Genomic DNA, 19,658 nt, shown 5'->3' on the forward strand with positions numbered 1-19,658 from the left:
TTACCGGCTCTTTATGCCGCTGTGCTATTGATGGTTTTCCTAATGGCTGCCGATGGGCGCAGGGAGCCATTGGCACTGGGCCTTGGAGTGCAGCGCTCTTTTAATAAATCACAATCAGTCCTGTGCCATTACATCAATATTTTTGGTCAATTACTGTGAAGGTCAGGTGGTGCAGCTTCGCACCAGAGCCTGTGGTATGCGGGCATAAGAGAAACATCTGGTGTTGCAAACCCCACAAAAAGAACAAGTAAGAGAATAGATGGACATTTAAAAAAGAAGTAAGGAGCCCACCTGCATACCTGGAGGCATGCTAATATAAGAGATGTTCTTTCCCTGATTATTTACAGGCAGCAATGTGTGCTGCCTGCAAATACGGGCGGGATGGAAAGGACGGATACACACAATGAAACCCACAACCTTTTTCCAGCTGTGAAAATGAAATCCAGGAACACAAAGACAATACGCAGCTATGATTACGACCCTTTGTTGCTTGGGTGTAAAATCCAAGCCTGCCTGCTCACATGCCATAAAAACGTATTCCCCAAAGTTTCCATTCAATAAAGAGTCTGAAAATGAAAATATTATTTTCTCACAAGCTGATGGGAATTGTTGTTTCCTCACGGCAGGCATCTAATATCTTCTGACATAGTGTGACCCGCCTGAATGCAATTTGTGTCTTAATATCCAGCTTACAGCGGCCCTGGCCTCTGGAGAAAATAGGTGTTAGGTGATTTTCCCTCTCCCATTCCCCTGCTTCGTCTTTCCTCTGTCTGCAGTTCTCTCTCTCCTCCTTTCTCTTCCTCACAACATGTCTTTTCTCCCTTTTTTTTTCTCATTTCTTGTCCTTTGCTCTTTCTTGTTTCACTATCTACTTCAGTTGTATCACTGGGTGTCCAGGGAGAATTCCTTCCACCCGACAGAGGCAGTATCTATCGTTTCTGTGCCCTTGTCTGTCATCTAGTGTCAAGACATAGACAGATCCACAGCCAGACAGATGGGTCGACTACCTGTTCATCCATACGCTTCTGTCCCAGCGCCTTGAGACTCAGGTGTACAATATGCCAGCCTGCTGTCTTTTTAAGAAAGTAAAAAAGTAAATGAAAAGCTAGCAAGATATCCACAAATGAAACAACTGGCAGATGTCATTTTTTTCTCTCTCCACATATCTCCAGTTTTTTTTCTCTCTTTGAGCTTGGGTCCACTGAGCATCCAGACTGCCGCGGTGTTTATTTGGGTCTGGAATCATCTTTCATGTATATGACACCTAGACAAAGTCGACGGACAGAGAGGGGAGATGAGGGCAGATGATGGAGAACGCCAACTCACCGTCTCTGGGGACACGCACTACTCTCCTCTTTTTCCCCTCTCATACCTTCTCTTTATTGCATTCTAATAGGCTGACTAATGTACCATGGAAATTCACTCTGGATGCAGGAAGCGGGGGAAGTAAAAGTAAGGTGGCGGCAGCTGAAAAAATGGTTGAAGTGTGATGTAGAAGCAGCACACGTTTTTATCCAGAGCTGCTGTTGACAATCCACTGATGCAGCTCGTCTGTTTGAGGCAAATGGAAACATTACTCAAGATTAGGTTTACGTTTAGGTATACTCCCTGGTATTTGCTGTTCTCCTACTTTGGCATACTCTTCACTCCTGCATGCTTTTTTTTATTCCAGCAATCCTCACCTACAGCTGGTCCCCCCCCCAAAACACAGCACCTCGAGCACCAACTACTCTTCCTGTGCTCCTCCTCCCTCATATAAGCAGCTCATTTTCTGCAGCACCACTGCTCTAATGGACGCCCTTAGGCTAGAGGCTTCCCAGCCAAGGGACATCCATCTTTTGGCATGTCACACTCCCGCCCGGCAAAAAATCTTTGTGATGTGCACTCCAATTTTTCTTCAGTAAATCAAATCATCCTTCCTTCAGAAAGACGAATGCTTTAGGGTTGGAGTGTTATAGAGAAAATCAATGCCGGCAAAATTGAAACAGTATGCCCCCGTATTGATCGGCCTTGTGAGATCGAAAAGGAACAGCTTTGTAACTGTTCCGCTGGACAGTTAGCTGACCTGTAATGGACAAACTATTGATATTAGCATTACTATTTTATCTTGTGCTATGTCATTTCACCAGGACGGTACTGAGAGAAAGAAGTCGGAGCAGAACGTTCAGTTTGAAAAGGTTTTTACATCTTATCCACTAATGATACAGGAGATTGTGTGAAATGGTGTCTCCACTTTATACAGAGGAGGGTTTTGTCTCTTTTAGCAAAGTAAAAAATATTATTTTCTTTACATAATACCCCTAATAGATATACAGCATTGTGAGTGTTACATAAACAAAATGCTGTTCAAATACAGATGTATATACATTTTCTGAAGCTCTTTAGGGCTGCAACTAAAGATTGTTTTTGTTATAGATTGTTCTCGTGATTAATTGATGTATTTAGGCTGTAAAATGTCACAAAATGGTAAAAAAAAAAATTCTCAACACAGTTTCCCACATTCCAATGCAGCATTTTCATATCGCTTCTTTTGCTTTACCAACAATCCGAAAACCGAAAGGATTTAATTAAAAGTGATCCAAAACGTAAATGTAAGAAATAATCACATTTAGAAAGCTGGAACCAGTAAACCTTTGCAATTTTTTTACTTGATAATGACACAAACAACTATTCAGTTTTCAGAATTACAGTAATAGTTGATTAGTTCATTTTCTGTTGAGCGACTAATCAATTGACCAATTTTCTAAAGTCACAAAATTGTGAAAGTTGCTCATCACAATTCCCTTAAGCCCAATGTGACACCTTTTATATTACTTGTTAAATGCAACCAGCAGTCCAAAGCCCAAAAATATTTAATTTACAGTGATGCAAAACCAAGAAAAGCAGAAAATTCTCACATTTAAAAACCTGGAACTGGCATTTTTCCTTGATAATGACTTGTTTAAGCACTTTCTCTATAAAATGTCTCTATAGGCTACAATCAAAGTAACAGCAACAAAAGAAACATCCATATCCCTTCCCATCCCTCATTTACTAAGAGTTTAAAGTTTAGCTTAATAAAGACCGTGATGATGTGGTTTAGTCAGATTTGATTGACAGTGGCATCAAACATATGCAAACAATCCCACAACTGTAAGAGATTCAGATATCCCACAAAAACAGAAATACAGGAGTCTCTCAGTTGAAATAACCAACCCTCCTCTACATCTTTTTCTCATTAAGACGTTGATTTGATAATAATAATAATAGGTTCTCAGTACCTTTTTTTACGAGGTATGCGTACTACAGCGAGGACATTCATATGCACGTAGTATTTTTTAAAATAAATACTTGTATGCTTTCATTCCAGACTTAAATCACAATTATGATACATAATACTGAATGTAATGCATGTGTTAAAGCCGAGGTCTGCACAGTGTCTGCGCTGCCTTGCGTGTATGTTTTATGGAAACGTTGTACATTACGGCTGCACTGGTACTGTGCGCGCACAGCTGAAAAAGGAAATGGGACTCCAGCACGTCAGTGGAGATTAGAACCATAGGAAACAAGAACATAACTGTTTAGAGTACACTGACTCTCGGAAATGCATGACTCGAGAGGAGCAGGAAGACAGAGAAAGAGAGAGGGCGATGGATGGAACGGAGGATGAGAGGGAGATATTTGTTACTGAAGCATCAAAAGTTGAGATGGAGACAAAGACAAGACAGGGACATTTTTTTTCTATATCCTTTCCTCCAGCTACAGTATATACTAAACCATAACGATGAGTGATTGCACAAATCTGTATGTAAAAGGCTGAGAGCGTGTCTTGTTTGCTGGATGGAAAACTGGATGAACATTTATCTGACCATCAGATTGCCTTTGTTGTAGCTGGGAATAGAATAAACACCAGCTGGATCCTGGTTTTCCAATTGGAATAATTCGTGCACTCTGCCTTTCCACAGAACAACTGCTCTTTATTTGTATTCTAATCTTTGTAGCTAATTATTTTGTTTCACCAAAGTTTAGTCATGATGGATGGTAAATTGCATCTACATTACAGTAGATACTCTGAAATGAACCATTCTTTACATTGTAAGAAGTCCATTCTTTTCTAAAGTACTTAACTGGTCATTTTTAACCGATAATGGCTTTTGGTTTGCTTATAAATACTTGCAGTCTAAACACAAACATGACCCGATGAACGTGCAGTGGCAGCTGGAGCAGTTCGCAGCTCCCGTCTCATCCAAGGCAGAGACAGTTGTTTCCTTTAGTCCAGGCCCCGACTACTTCAAAACCAATTAGCTGGGTGCTCGAGTTGTGCTCATCCATCTGCCTTGATGCAGCCATAAACATATAGCATAAACATACTACGCGAAGCAATGCGAGCCTGCCATCAGTTATGTTCATCCTTGTAAACGAGACTCTTTGTATCACGCAGGGATCTCCAACACCAAAGTCCTTACACGGGTTTAACGTGAAACCCTCCACCTCATTAATCATGCACAGTGACATGTGTCTGGGACAGAAAAGTTGTGACAGGGACAAAAAGGATGTTCCTTAAATCTCTGGGGAGACTGCTGGAGTTTGACAGACTTGCGTTCCATCAGTTACATAAAATAACGTGCCACGGAGGCCCCACCGTGCAGTCTGGCTCATGGATATGAATTAGAATATGGCCTTAATGATAACATTTACCTCGACTGTATATACAGTACAGTGGCTGGGGTTGTAAGGAATAGTAACAAAGTGTCATGGTGGAACATATTAACAGCTGATGATGTCCATATGTTAGCATGCTTAAGTGTTGCAGCGTAGACCGAGACTGAAAATATTACATTCAATGGATCATTTAAAATGACATCAAAAAGGCAAGTGGTTAAGTTAAAACGGGTACTTTTTGTCATTATTGTAGAAATTATTTATCATTTTTTCATAATTTATAGATTTAGTTTTGATATCACATGTCATGTAGCAAATATGAATGTTACTCACCACAATTCATTATTTAATCCTAGAATAGTATTTTTCAAAAAGCTTTGTCCTTTTCCTGTGGATTTGGTCATGTTTGTATTTTTTTTTTAATATAATTTATTTTACTAGATAATTCATATTTTTTCAAATTAGCTGTGCAGCTCTAAAAACTTCCCATGTAGCCTCAACAGCTGCAGAGGTACCTTCTAGGGTAAAAGTATCCTCGCGTGTGATAAACTGTTGTGTCACCAAAACTAACCCATTTACATCTTTTAGATCCCCCTCCTCAGTTTTACACCATCAGTTTTGTCCGTCCTCTCATAGCAGCTCAGAAATGTAATGGAATCCTTGTTATGAGGTATGAAAGAAGGCCGCCATCCCACAAAGACCAATTACACCATCTTACCTCCCTGCCTAGCTGCCTCGCTGCCTCAGTGCTCACAGCCCAGTGTGACTCTGTAGCAACTCTCAGATTTATGAGTTCCATATACCCTTAAGAAAGTATATGGCCTTGGTGGAGCAAGGTCATGATAAAAGGGTGCTGATCAATATCTGAATGAAAAACCATTTGGGAAGTTTTTAGGGCTTTTTTCCCTCCTCTCTCCCCGGATGCAATATCTGCACAGTATCGATTGTCCGGGGCCAGTAGTTAGTCAAAGGCTATCTCCTTTGACTAACCCCTTTGCAGTGTGTCAGCCCCCCCTTCCTTGTGATAGATTGGTATGCTTGCAGCCACTGTAATTACACCGTGGGACCAGCAGGTCATTTATTTTGCTACTTTCACCATTTGCCAAAAAAATCGCCTTTATCTTTAGAATCCAGCACTTTCTTGTGCAACCAAAGCAGGAAAAAGGCGACATAAAATTCCAACGTCCGTGGTAGAGAGAGTGGAACACTGAGGATCATCCTTTACTCATAGATCTCCAGCGTGTGTTCATGCTGTAGATTTACTTTACACCCCCACCCCTGTGTCTGAATTCAAGTTCAACACCACGCAAAGACCACAAGAAGAAGGGAGTTCAATATGAAAGCTTTGTGATGTGAAGAACTGATATTGATGATAGATTAACGGACAGACAGAGCATGGATAAGGGAGTGATTTTGTATTACAGCAGTCACAACTCATAACAATTTATAGATAAGCACATTCAGTAGGGGAAATACTCAAGTCAAAGAAAACTAAATTACAATTATAAAAAAAAAACTGTGTTAAATAAAAAAAACATGTGTTAAATAATGGAATAGAAACTCTTATTATATTATAAGCAGTGTGAAACTGTATGGTCCAGCAAAAATCTGATTGTGAGGTACAACATAATGCCAGATGTGAAGCAGTATTAAACTATACAAAACTTCCAATTGTACCAACGCGATGAAACGCCAAAGAAAATGTAGTTTTACATAGACTTTTATGAGAGTGGTGCATTTTTTTTTTCTCCTTGTAGTTTTTCTCGAATGAAGAGATAACCACATGGCCATTATAGTTAGTCAGACTTCTGTTTATATGATCGTCTCAATCACCTTGCGCTGGAATTGCTCCACTTGACACAGACCCACACACACACACACACACACACACACGTGCAATGTGCTGTAAGTGGTGTGTAATGGGCACAGCCGGATGATGGAGAGAGGGGAGGAAGTGCTCATGAATAGCAGACAGTCTTGGTAGATGAGGTTGCAGAGTCTTGTAGTTTTGCATCACCCTGACGCTGGAGACATAACAGACTAGTATGCAGAGCTCAAGGGAGAGGGAATAATGTTTATTATTCAATAAGATATCAGAAAACTCCTCAGCCCACAGGCAACATCATTTCCTTTTTTTTTACCAATAAATTTATGGTATGAAATTTATGATGATGCTTTTTCAACAGTTTAACATAGTATGTTTCAAAATTAGTATTTTTGCGAGACAACATCTTGGTTTTGGTGTTTGCGCTGTTAAGGTTAGACATGGTCTCATGTTTGTGTCAAAAAACGTGAACTTGAGCCGAAAAAACAAAACGTTTCTCAGACTCGTAGTCTCAGCTGACCTTGAGCTTCTCCACTGTGTTTTGCTTTTAGGGTGTGTTGGAAACGTGGGTGCGTGTTCAGATTTGTCACACCATTCAAGATCAGCTCTGAAAGCTAGAGGTCAGAAGATTATTACAATGGGCCAGTAATGGCAGAATTATGCAACTCCGGCCCAGCGGATGCCCTCATTACCTCGCTGTAGTGGTGATAAATGGCCTTAAATGCATGTTGTCAAAATCACAGGAAAAATGTGACTCTTCATCAAAAATACAGATGGTACCACTTCAGCGATGCAGCAGAGGAAGTCTGTATATACTATTTATTATGTAGTTGATGCTTAGATAGTTTTAATAAGGCAAATGGTGAAGCTATTTTAACATTTAACAATAAAATCAAGTCGGGGTCCTGCACCATTTTTCACTTGATATGGAAAAAGCTTTTTCACAGCTCTCCTGTCTTTGGTCAATATTTACTACTTGACTAAACACAGCACTTTTCCTTTTACCTCCCATAAAATCTGATATAATTAGTGTGCAATTGTGTGGCTTTTTAACAGTGAATTTACACTGAGTGTAATTGCTGCTAATTGGAAGCTGCACACTAAGCTGGTGGTAATTAGGGCTCGATTTGCATTATTTCATTTGGCTGCACTGCATTGTGGGGAGTCTGAAGCCTCTTGCCTCGCACCCATGGGAGTACTTTGATCCCCACAAGCCGTTGATGTTGCAGAGATGCAATATCACTCCCTCGTTTTTTCAGATCGCTGTTTGAAAGCTCTTGGATAAATTGGAGTTAATTGGGAGGAGTGGTAGGTGCTTATGCTGTCTTGGTAATGAGAGAGTGTGCACTCGTGTGTTAGCAGCATATTCACTGAACAGGGAATTAACTAAGGAATGATAAAAGAAAAGGATGTAAATGTATTTGGACTTTATTTCACTGTGAGTGATTTTCTGTGCCTCATATGTAACCCAAGATTTAGATTTTTTTTTTTGTTTCATTTCTTTCTCTTATGAAGTGTATACTCTAAGAAATCTTTTGACAAACTTCACCACATATCTATGTTGTGTAGAATCACTTATTGCACGATATTAAAATTCATATTAAAAATAGACAAATGAAATGACTTGGTCCTGTGATTAACAGTCAGGATGGGCAAAATTACACGTGGACTGTCATTTAAGAGGATAAGATGGAAATGTTGCGGGGTCTGACCCTAACATTACCTCTGGTAAATCTTGTAAACAACATTAGCTGAGCTGAATTAACATACACACATATAGATGGTCTCCTGTAAACCTCATTGGAGTGGGAAGGATAAACATTAATGCACATGTAGAAAATCACTTCTCCAAGACTTAATCACGCCAAACAATTTCAGTGGGAAGGTATTTGGTCCTGTTTCATTTTAATTTGAATCAGGAGATACCATCGAAGCGATCGCTGCCACCGTTTGACAAAGAGCCACAGCTCAAGCAACCAGTCCTCAACATGACAAATCCTCAATCTATTCCTGCTCTCCCATTTCTTCTAAACACATGGTTTATGCAAATCAAAGCAAAATGATCTTGGGGATAGCAGCAATGTTTGAGCAATTTGAAGGCTGCCAGTAGGAACTTGCATTAATATAAAATAAGCAAGGAGAGAAATCTCCTCTGCATATGCAGGTCTCATTGACTGTACCTAAATTAATTTAGCAGAAAGGTTATGAATGACTGTTTGTGCCAAAGTGCAGACGCTTGTAGTGATATATGAAAGCATATTCACTCAGCATGTCCTGCTTGCTATGATAAAGGTCATGTTATTATTTACATAATATCAAATGCTTTGGAAATAGACCTATGCAAAAACGGTAATATTTTCTGTACCTCTACATGTTTACCCAAGGTAAATTCTACCTTTCCCAAAGAGCTGAATTTAAATTACCAATAAATAATATAAAATAATCAGGAAGGAAATTTAATGTTCTAATATTAGTTTTGATTAACAAAAACTTTTTAAGAGTGAAAATAGTGAAAACAGTGTGATGCACCCGTCTCTGGACAATCCTGTCTGATTGAATCTTGATGGATGACAATCATTTGTCCTTGTCAGCAAAAGAACAATGGTGCCATAAAAATCGCGGCGCTATCAAACTTTCAGGACCTGCAGAAAGAATCTATTAACATGTTTAAACTGGCCATCTGATAATGACGAGCAGTGGCGGCCCTCACACACAACTACTCAGAAACCCATATGATGATTCAGAGGGGTGATGTGGAAGTGGATTGGGATTGTTCACATTAGGGAATCTTAATGCTAGATTAGTATTATATTTAGGACAAGATTAAGCCTTAATTCCCCCCCTGGGGGAAATGGGGTCGGTGCAGCAGGAAACTGTAACAGTCATGACAACAAAGGAAAGAAAAAGACACTGATACTAATATGTAGGAATTAAAAGTAATAAATATAATTGTACAATTGGTTGAAAGTGTAACAATAGCATTTTGGCTAACAATCTACATTATAGACCCTGTATTGACAATTGCTGTAAAAACACCAGTTATGCTCAAAGAATGGTATTTCAGTCAAATGCTTTCATATCATACATGCATACATTCTTGTAAACAAGTGTTCCTTTCTTTTTATTTGGGTAAACAGCACCAATGTGTGGAAATGGTTTATTGTGGAGGACATAGTTACTGTAGTTCCCTCGGCTCTCCACTTCTATAAATACTGCCCTTTCCAAACAAGCATCTCATTAATCCTGAACCAGCTCTCACACTGAACACTCCTCACAATTAAACCATCTGTTTTGTATGTCACCTGCCCATGCCAGATCTACTTGGACGCCTACTCTGTTTTGATGTAAATGGACAATTTAGTAGCACAATTGATATCTTAAAGAGCCCACCAGTAAAATATTTTGTAGCAGCGTGTTGATGGCTTGTGTTGAGTTTATTAAATCGTAAGCATAACTGCTTTGCTAACTGATTAGGGAGAAAGAGCATCAGGGCCACATAAAAGGAGAAATCTGAGCTCCCCTTATGTTGGTAAACTTCCTCAAATTTACAACTTCAGAGTCCTGAAGAGCATCCAAAAGATTTTTTTTTTTTTTTTTAAAAAAAGGTCATTACTATTTACTACCTCACATAAAAGTCTTCCGGACTCTGTTTCATCAGTAGCCAATGTGGTCCACATTAGAAAGGCTTGGCATGGCTCAACAAATTCTCTTTAATACACACAAACTCAAAGCTTGAGCATTTTAAGGCTTGCTGTGATATACTTTTAAGTTTTGCTCAGATTTTAAAGAACGCACTTCCTCTGCTGTATTGTCTCCCTCACTTTCATCATCAGACAACCGTCACTTCAGGCTTAACGAGCGGGCCTTCCAGACACCTTTTATGACCGAACTAATTACTAATTACACAAGTGGTTGGTGTGAGCCTCAGCACAACGCTGGCCCTTTGTTATTTTAATTGTTGTTATTTTGAAGAATGGCGCCTCAGTAAATTCTGCCAAGGATGCCCTAGGAGGATGGATGAGCCCTGAATAATTTATCATCTTTGTGGAAACACACTCAGTGTGTGGTATGGGGGTTGCATAGTGCCGTACATCTCCATTCTTGTTACGGCGGCGCTCTCATAGGGGATTGATGACGAGGTATCTTTCATCGTGCGTCCACCTCTTCTAGCACCCCATCATTAGGACTTCCATTGTCGCCTGTTCATGGTGAGCTGGATGAATATGACTGGCAGAGGTGGTCCCCCCATGCGGTGACTAATTACTCCAGCCAATGGTTCCCCTCCTGATGGATTAATGTGTATTGTGTGAATCAGACAGACCCCCCCCTCTTCCATGAGATGAGACGAGTGCGTCCTGATTCGGAGCTGCGTGCCATGCACAACCTTGATAATTATTTTCATAGATGAATACCGTTGCAGGCAGGATGATGAAGTGGCTATTTGCGTTCAGAGACTATCACAGGCAAACATGGAGCAGGGTCTTTGTCACTGGCGAGAAATCTGGTCCTGCACAGACCTGCGTCCCTCATGTCTTTCCAACTTGCATTCTACACAAACACCACACACACAGATGCACACACACACACACACACACACACACACACACACTTTCGTTCTTGATTCACTGCTCTGAATACACAAACTCTAGATTCCCATTTCTGTCATTTTCTAAATTTAATTTTCTCATATCACAGTTGTACTCTATGGCTGTCTTGTGTGCACTGAATTAAATGCACTCTGCAGAGCGCTTTACATTCAGACTTAAAATACGAGCAGCAGCCACTCTCCACTCGTCATCCACCCCATTTTTTGTTCTCCAGATAAATCAAATAATCAATGGTTTTCATTAGCTACGACGTACAGGATTTTAAAGGACCTGCTTGGAAATTGTATTTATTTTCTTGCGTAAAGCTCCTTTCCCCTTTAGAGGCCCCTGTGTGATCATTGGTGTTGGACTGAAGATTTGTGAGGAGCCCCCGGCCAGAGCAGCATTCAGGAGTAGATCCCATAAAGTATGCTGGGGTTCTCCCGTCATAGCTTATGCCACTGAAACCATAAACTGTGTCTTCCTACACCTTCACAGGATACACTGCAGCTACTTACGAATAACCTGGTCATGATTTTGTTTTTATTATTTTAGAAATACTTTGTGTTGTTTAAACCTCGGTAGGTCATTTGTGTGACGTTTAGCTTTGACGAAAAAAGAAATAGTTTCAGAATTGGTGATGCTTTAATTTCTATGGAATAGAAAACCATTGTGCATCTACGTGGTGTGGAGGTGTCTAAATTTACTGTATGTTTCATGTAAGTGCAGATCCTGTTGGTGTCGTTTTCACTTTTCACACTGCACAGCAGAATTAAAGACATTTACAGTGTTTCATGATCCATGGTAAATTGTTGCAGTGGGTTTTAGGAACGTGCAATGGCGAACAAAAAACAACAAAACTAACTCCAGGAACAGCTTAGCCCAGGAACAGCCTGTGAATTTTCCTGTCGGGGGACTAATAAAGGAATATCTTAGCCTAGAGGAGGATTTTCTCATTTCCTAAAGGTTTTTTTTTTTATCTCATGTGAACATTTAGTACAAGTAAAATGACTATTTGACTTAAGTCGGACAGTCTCGCTGAAGACCCAAGTGCAAGTTGTTTCCCTCCCCACCTGAGTTGTTAATCATTAACACATGAGCTGTTTTTACATTTAAAAAGGTGGATTTCGGTGCTGCCTAATTGGCACGTAAACAGCTTTGTTCTTTTTCTTTCTTGAAAAAATTGAAAATTAAAAAAACCTTTAAACTGGAAAAACAAATTGCTTATATAATGATAGAAATGATGCACTGTGTTGAGCCTCCCAGCCATGGGTAATGAATAATCTACATTATGTTTTAATTAAATCCCTTTTAAGAATAGAAGTGATATTTCATTATAGACAGGTACACAGTGTATATGAACAATGCTATGTGGCAGTGACTCCTCATTAAAAGTTAACACTTTCTTTTCCTTGAGAGCACGATGATTTAGTGACCGGGCCTGGTAAAGGGAGATGTAAATTGGAAAGAAAAATGGGAGCTGCAGACATTGATTAATATTGGTAATGCTATCCACCCCCCCCTCCTGTGTTTGTAATGGCCTTTTCCTTATCCTGCTAGCCATGAGCCCTGACAAGAGGTATCCTGCTGGGCTCGAAATGAGCCTAGAATGGAAGCACGTGCCACAAAAGTGTGTGGAAAATGATCAAGCTGTCATTTGCTCTTTCTAATGCGATGAGCTTGGTGTTCAGTTCACCTTCTCAAAGAGTGAGGAGAAGGAAAAACAAGGCAAAAAAAATTAACACCTTATCCCATGAGATGGAGATACTGTCATTGTCAGGGACAGGGATACAATGATTTGGGGTCTAAGCTTGTGTCTAAGTGAATGTTTTTAAAGGGTGATTCTGAGGGTTAAAAAAAACACCAAACACAAAGCTGGCTTTATGTATGCTTGCTCGGACCGAGTGCTAATGCTGGGCTGCTATACCATGCTGGCTGGTAATTGCTAACACATGTGCTACCTCTGTCTCGTTGCAGCCGGCCGAGGGAGTTCTGGCGCCTGGACTACTGGGAGGACGATTTAAGGCGGCGACGTCGCTTCATCAGGAACCCCTTCGGATCCACTCACTCAGAGGCTACGCTCAAAGCTGCGGCCGAACACGGTCAGTCCCATCCACTAAGTCCCTGCCTGTTGTTTGCACCCCCTTACTGACTCACTTGGTGGTAACACCAGGTACAAGGTAATAAAAATTAGTCTTCCCGTCAATAAAAGATTTATTGTACCACAAGACACAGTAAAATAGCACCCTCATTTGAATTTCACAAAGGTAATTTCATACCCTGCTACCCATTATGCAAAGCTGGACTAATAATCAACCTCAGTGTTAGCATGCCTTACTCAGAAATTCAGTTTTGAGTTAAGTGGCTACAAATGACATGAAACTTTGTTCATTCTTTTTTTTTTCGCTGCATAACAGTGGCTGATATCAGTGGTAAGTAACATTCATGCTCCCTCCTCCTCCCTATTTTTTTTTTCCCCCTTAGTGAGATTTGAGTGAGGGGTCATTTGGGGATGCATTCCTTTGCAAGTTAATTTGCAAGATCAGAAGTAAACAGAATAAAATGCATACCTTTTGTTGTTGAAATTAAATGCATGTTTAGCCGCATAGTAATAGTGATAAGTTGTATTGGTCCCTCAGGTTAAATATTAAGCTATTGAAACCTAATTACAGTCTACAAAACATGTTTTCGTCTAAGAAAGAGTCCACATCGTACTTTGAGCCTGTTGGGATGTGGGAAAATTTGATGTGGCTTTGGAAGAACTTCATCAATACTGTGCTGTTTCCCAAAATATAGCACAGCCATTAAAACTAACAGCATTGATTACTTTTCCTTCAGTACTGGAATAGGTCAGATCAATTTCTCATTGTGTCTGCATAGTCCTCTATAAAGACAGGTGCTGATCTTCAATAAACCTTGGCTGAGAACAACTTAACATTCCCAGTGGCCGCTTATAACCACAATATCTAAATGACACATGTCCCTGCATTAACACCAGGAGTCGCATTTCTCTCCTGGAGTGCATGTAATCCCTCATTTCTGCAAAGACCCAGCACACACCAGGGTTTGCAATCATCGTCATGCTGGGCCTGCATTTACCAGCTCAATCAATTACTCACACCAATAAATGGCCATTTCTGGACCGAAAACGTCCTCAATGTGTCACCTGCAAACGTCCCCTTAAATGTGACACCTTTCCCAAAGACAAATGGCAGGTGTGACAGGAGTCAATAAGAATGTGATCTAAAAGCAATAAGTGTTGGGGATCCCAGGATCCTGGGAGACTTCTGGTCTGCAGTAATGGCTGCAGTGAGGCGGCAGCTGGACACCGAGGCCTGAGTCCAGCTGGTCGCTGTTCCTCTGCTGCAAGCCTTTGAATTTTACTTTGTTTTCATCTTATTTCCTCCTTGTTTCCCCTTCAGCTAGTTCATAACAGAGAACAGACATATTACTAGTGTTCTGTCATTGAGTTCATTTTGTTGATGAAAATGTGTTGAAGGCATTCTCTGAGTTAGTTATTCAAGTATTTGGTCTGGTATTCAATTATATTCAAAACTATTTCAGCTTATGTGCTGCATATATTCATCACTGGGGGGGAGAAAAGACAAATTCCTGCAAACAACATTTGGTTTCAAAGTCAAGTCTGTGTAAAAATAGCCAGCAGCCAGTTGTGGCAAGGGTATGCTACCTCAAGAGAGTATACTGCCTGGCTGAAGTTTGGGAATATATCATTAAAATAACTCTTTGACATTGAAGCCTGACGGCATCCATTTTCAGATGTAACCTTTCGTCTTGTTTTAGTCGACCCGACATTTGTTACGGAAGTGCAGCTCAAGATGAGAATGCAGGGCTGAGTTTTCAAACAGAGCACAAAGGTCATATCTGGCTGTAATTATATTCATCAGATGCAGGGGAGAAAATGCAGCCTCACTCCCTAAGAAAATATTTAGTATAAGATCAAGCCCGAATTTACCCTAATTTTCTAGCTACTTGCGGCTGCACTTTTCAAATCTCACGCATTATCATAAATTGAGAAGCAATGGAAAATATTTAGCATTTTTGTACTGAACAAAGTTTTATTTGATCCCTTTTTAAGAGGAGGAAAATTTACGTCTTTTCCTTGAAACCTGGTGAAAAATGTGCATTTCTGCGTTAAGGATATGGACAACTGTTATCATTCATACTGCGCCAAGATGATTTCCACAGGAGAGCGTGCGGCTGCCAGTAGGCTTGAGTAGGCTGTTATGTATTTATGCCTGGAAAGAACCATCTTTTCTGGGGATTGATTTGGTCTGGTCCAGGGCCCGTGTACCAGAGGTGGCAGAGTAAATACCTGAAGACTAATGTCTCTGTTCTGGTAATCAATACTCGCCTCATGACCGCACTCCTGGCTACGCTCCCGTTAAAAACAAATTTGTTAATTTTGACAATTTAATTGCTGTGACCATGCATGCCTTGAGTTGTATAAGCAGGTAGTTGAACCTCTCAGTCGGGAAATGGGGTCTTGGAAAAAAGTGTAACCTGTTGGGATTTATGCACGTTTCTGCTCCCTGTGTGATGAGTGATGAGGTTGAAGTGCCACGGTAGATTTTTTTTTCTGCTCTTTTTTTGATAGTTTATCATTGTAATCTTTTAAATGTGTTTTAATTTGAGTGACACTTTAAATTACAAACGCTAATGATTTTGAGTTAACTTCTAAATTCTTAATCTATTTTTTTTCATTACTTGCATTTCTTATTTATCAGACTTTAAACAGATTTTAGTTAATTCCATATTTTATACCATATTTTACTAAGTAATAAAAACTTGTACTATAAAGTTGAACAAGACACACACCACACACACACACACACACACACCCCACACACACACACACACACACACACACACCATCAACACCTCAGAGTTGTCAAATTAAAAGAAGAAAAAAATAAACCGTGTCTTTTGTAGGAACAGAAACGGTGAGAAGTTAGCACGTAGCCTGTCGCTCATCTGCACATTTCTCGTGTGTGTGCCTGGTGAAGAGTGAGATAACTCTGGTCAAAATAACGTTTCTTGTTATTCTTACTCGATATGCCAAACAACGTGCTGGTTATTATTTTTGTTGCACTTACTTCAGCGTATATTATGCTGAGGAACTATTAATAGCTTGTGCTTGAGGGCAGCAGAGGGAGCCTGGTTTTGGATCAGCCCAGTCACGAGGTTTAGTTGCATCAGACTGTGTATTTGTAAGGCTTGATATGGTATGTTAGTAGTAGTTGTATACTGGCGTGAGAATTGCGGAGCATGTTTACAGTGAGATGCGAGGAAGTTAAAAGTCTCTGTTTTCCAAGCCCATGATAAGTCCCCTGTCCACTTGCTTGGTGTGAATACAATGGCATGTGGTACGTATTAGAGGAGCTGGTAGTAATTTCACTGCTGCTAACTAAAGAATCCTCCAGGGAGGCTTAATTACAGGAAGACCATTCTAAATATCAGTGAGCTGCATATTTTCCATGACAAGAGATTTTTTATCCCAGCTCTTGTAGCAGTTTCAAAGTATAAAGCCACATGATGCGACTTTGCATTTTTAGGAAGTGCAATTGATCTCCCCTCAGGTGATGATGAAAAAAAAAAAATCCACTAGGTTTGTGTTCAGCGTCTCACTGGATTAAAACTGTGTTCCTTTTACCTGAGTGCTGAATTAGAAAACACACATGCACAGAAGCACAGAAAGCTCTCAGCCTATTGCCCGCCATGTTTACAAAGAGGGAAGACTTGCCAGCCAGTCTTTGTACTGTGGACTTGTGTGTGTGGATCCTTACCATGCACTGCTGGGGAATGCAGGGCTCTGTAAATGTTTGCAGATTACCATTTTTCTTAAATAATCCATTTGGAACCTCACGTCATGTTCAGTTGAAATCAAAATGGGCAGTGTGTGACCCTCATTTTGTTTAGACGTGTTGGAATAATTTTTGTATGAAACAGTGTTTGTTTTGATGTATGTTTAAGGACAAACTGCATTTAGAGCTGGGATTATGTCAGTCTTTTGTGTGCCTGTAAGGCGGAAAATGCAACATAAGTCAGCTTTTTTCCTAACGGATGAATCAACTTTTGAATCAACGTTTTATAGGAGGGTAAAATCCACTATACTTTACAAAAGTTTGCATTTTTTCTGTTGGCAAAACAAAGTTTATACCCACCTTTGGAAGCTGACAAAAATACTTTAAAGAAGTAAAAAATTCACAACCTAAATTCCTTTGTTAAATAGTCTCCAATCGATATGTGTTTGAGGAATGCAGTTCTGAAAGTAAAATTGTAGATTCATTTTATGTGAGCTCGGTGTGGTTTGAATGGAGAGCCTTCGCTGCAGCTGAAACTAAGGCAGTTGGGGGGGGGGGGGACTCATGCTCTGTTTTATTTCTCAGTTTATCTCTGAAGTGGATTAAAAATAACTTTCCCATTTTCATTTTTATTGTTTGCTGTGGTTGCTTATAAGTGCTGTTTTTTCCTGCTCAAACGTGTGATCACTGAAACTTGAAAAACCATCAAACTCTTCACTGAAAGAAAGTTCAACAGGTTCACCGTCTTGACATGCAGCACAATGTAAAATGAACCTAACTCCACTCATACAAGTGTGTGTGTGACCTTATAACCAAGGTAAAAAAATAAAAAGCCCCTTTTCCCTCCTCCAGCGTCCGAGGAGGACATTCTTAAAGGGAAGCAGTCCATCAGGAGTCAGGCTCTGGGAAATCAGAACTCGGAGAGTGAGGCATTGCTCGACGGAGACGATGACACTCTGTCATCCCTAGAGGAGAAGGACCTGGAGAACTTAACAGGTAAAGAAATGTCTCACCCCCCTCACTTCTCATACCTCTCTCACCCCTCCCAGTTCTGCCGTGTTGTTTGTCCTGAAGCTCAGACAAAATAAAGAAATAAGGTCATTGTAATTTTCACTCAGCTTATCATCCCGTAGTTCCACTGTTTTGCGGTACTGAATGTTATACAGCACTTTGTCTTGCACACTGGCACCCATCTCTCCCACCATAGGATTTCAAGATTTTCCCATACGATGTTGCTTTTTTGCTTTGCTTTGATATCACATCATGTTTTCTGTTGTGTTTTTTTTTACAGATATTTTATAGTATTACTTGTTTGAAAGTGCAGACTCTATGTACAAGGTAAACAGGCTCTTAATGAAAGTCTTACCCAGCATTATACCGCTGGACAACTCTTTCATTATGGCACCACTATTAGGTGCGTGCTGGTGAAAACACTGCATCTGCAGTTTTCTGTCTGCCACTGGAGGTCTGCTCCACAAATACACACACACAGGCCTGAGTAGCAACTCTCTAAACATTTTTTTTTCTCATCCAGCAGTAGCCAAGTTTATCCCAGGATATACTGCTCACCCTGAAATGGGACATTATCTGATTCAAGTAAAGCAGCCCTACCTAAATAAAACCTCCCCTGCATGAGCTTATTATCCTTATTAACTTTAATCCAACTCACGATGTTGTCACTCCTTTGTTGCCTTTCATACATCTGGTATTTAAATAATCTTAATTAAATATCATATAGTCTGCTAATCGGATTGCAGTGTAATCCGCATATTTATGTGCAGCGACAGCGCTCACCAGACTAAGCTGCATTAATAGGGCTCAGAGTGCTATTAAAATAACGCAACTGGACACAATAGGATTAAACGTCCAATCCTGTCTAATAAAGTGATGTGTATACTGCGAGCACCGAGTGGAGATTGTCGGCAGAGCTTCAGCTTCTCCTCTTAAGCAGCTGTCCGCTTCAGGTGTAATTGAATGTCTCTGACTGAATGGAACAACAACAGAAAAAAATGTTATTTCAACCCACGGATAACATGTCAGTACTCACGGGGTTTCACGAGGGGCTGAGGAGCGAATATGGCCCTGTATCTGTTTATTCCATCCGTTTGCATGAGTGTGAGGGTGCTCAGGGAAATCAGGCCGAGCTCCGAGCCTCCTCTCTCCGCAGCGCACATCTGCAAATACAATGCCTCATATGTGCAGAGCCGGGCACAGCTTCCACCCACAGCTCCCCTGAGCCGGGCTCTCATTGTCATACTGGCATAAATTAAGATTGATGAGAGATTAAACAGAGCTTCACCCAAACGCCCGCAATCGATGGATTCTGACGGACTGTCGATTTTTGACAATTATGTCTCATAGTTTGACGCTTTTTTAGAGCGAGTTTTAGGACACTTGGGCCTGTAGTGTTTTATTTTTGAGATGCATATTATATCACTCAGTGGACAGCACGTAGTGTTGCGTTGGTTTAACGTTTCTTAGTTCATATTGCACTCAGAATTGCAGATGACCAATTACAGGAGCAAAACTACAGACAGAATTAGAAGCAGCCGAAGTCCCGTAATTTTAATAGACTTCAACCCTCTTACAAAAAAAAAGTTGTTTATCAGCATAATTCTTAGGATAGATATCTCAACTTTAAAAATATACATAAATTATCATTATCTTTCGCGTGTGTATCTCAACCACCAATCAGCTTTCCTTATTAATTAACCATGTCCAGGATTGAAGGCCCACAAGGAGTCATTAAACTCACTGCGAACCCTTGTTGAGATATTTTGTTTT

At 40.3% G+C, this 19,658-nt stretch overlaps 1 protein-coding gene across 1 annotated transcript in view; it reads left to right on the plus strand.

Moving 5' to 3' along the window:
• lrba (LPS-responsive vesicle trafficking, beach and anchor containing) overlaps window positions 1-19,658 on the plus strand; it is a 182,417-nt gene that overhangs the window by 90,899 nt on the left and 71,860 nt on the right. Inside the window, exons 37-38 of the mRNA XM_070827863.1 lie at window positions 13,030-13,154; window positions 17,727-17,870. Coding sequence (XP_070683964.1) covers window positions 13,030-13,154; window positions 17,727-17,870 — 269 coding nt within the window. The remainder of the gene's footprint in view (window positions 1-13,029; window positions 13,155-17,726; window positions 17,871-19,658) is intronic.

This window comes from Pempheris klunzingeri, chromosome 3, assembly GCF_042242105.1.
Source record: "Pempheris klunzingeri isolate RE-2024b chromosome 3, fPemKlu1.hap1, whole genome shotgun sequence".
Taxonomy (NCBI): Eukaryota; Metazoa; Chordata; class Actinopteri; order Acropomatiformes; family Pempheridae; genus Pempheris; species Pempheris klunzingeri.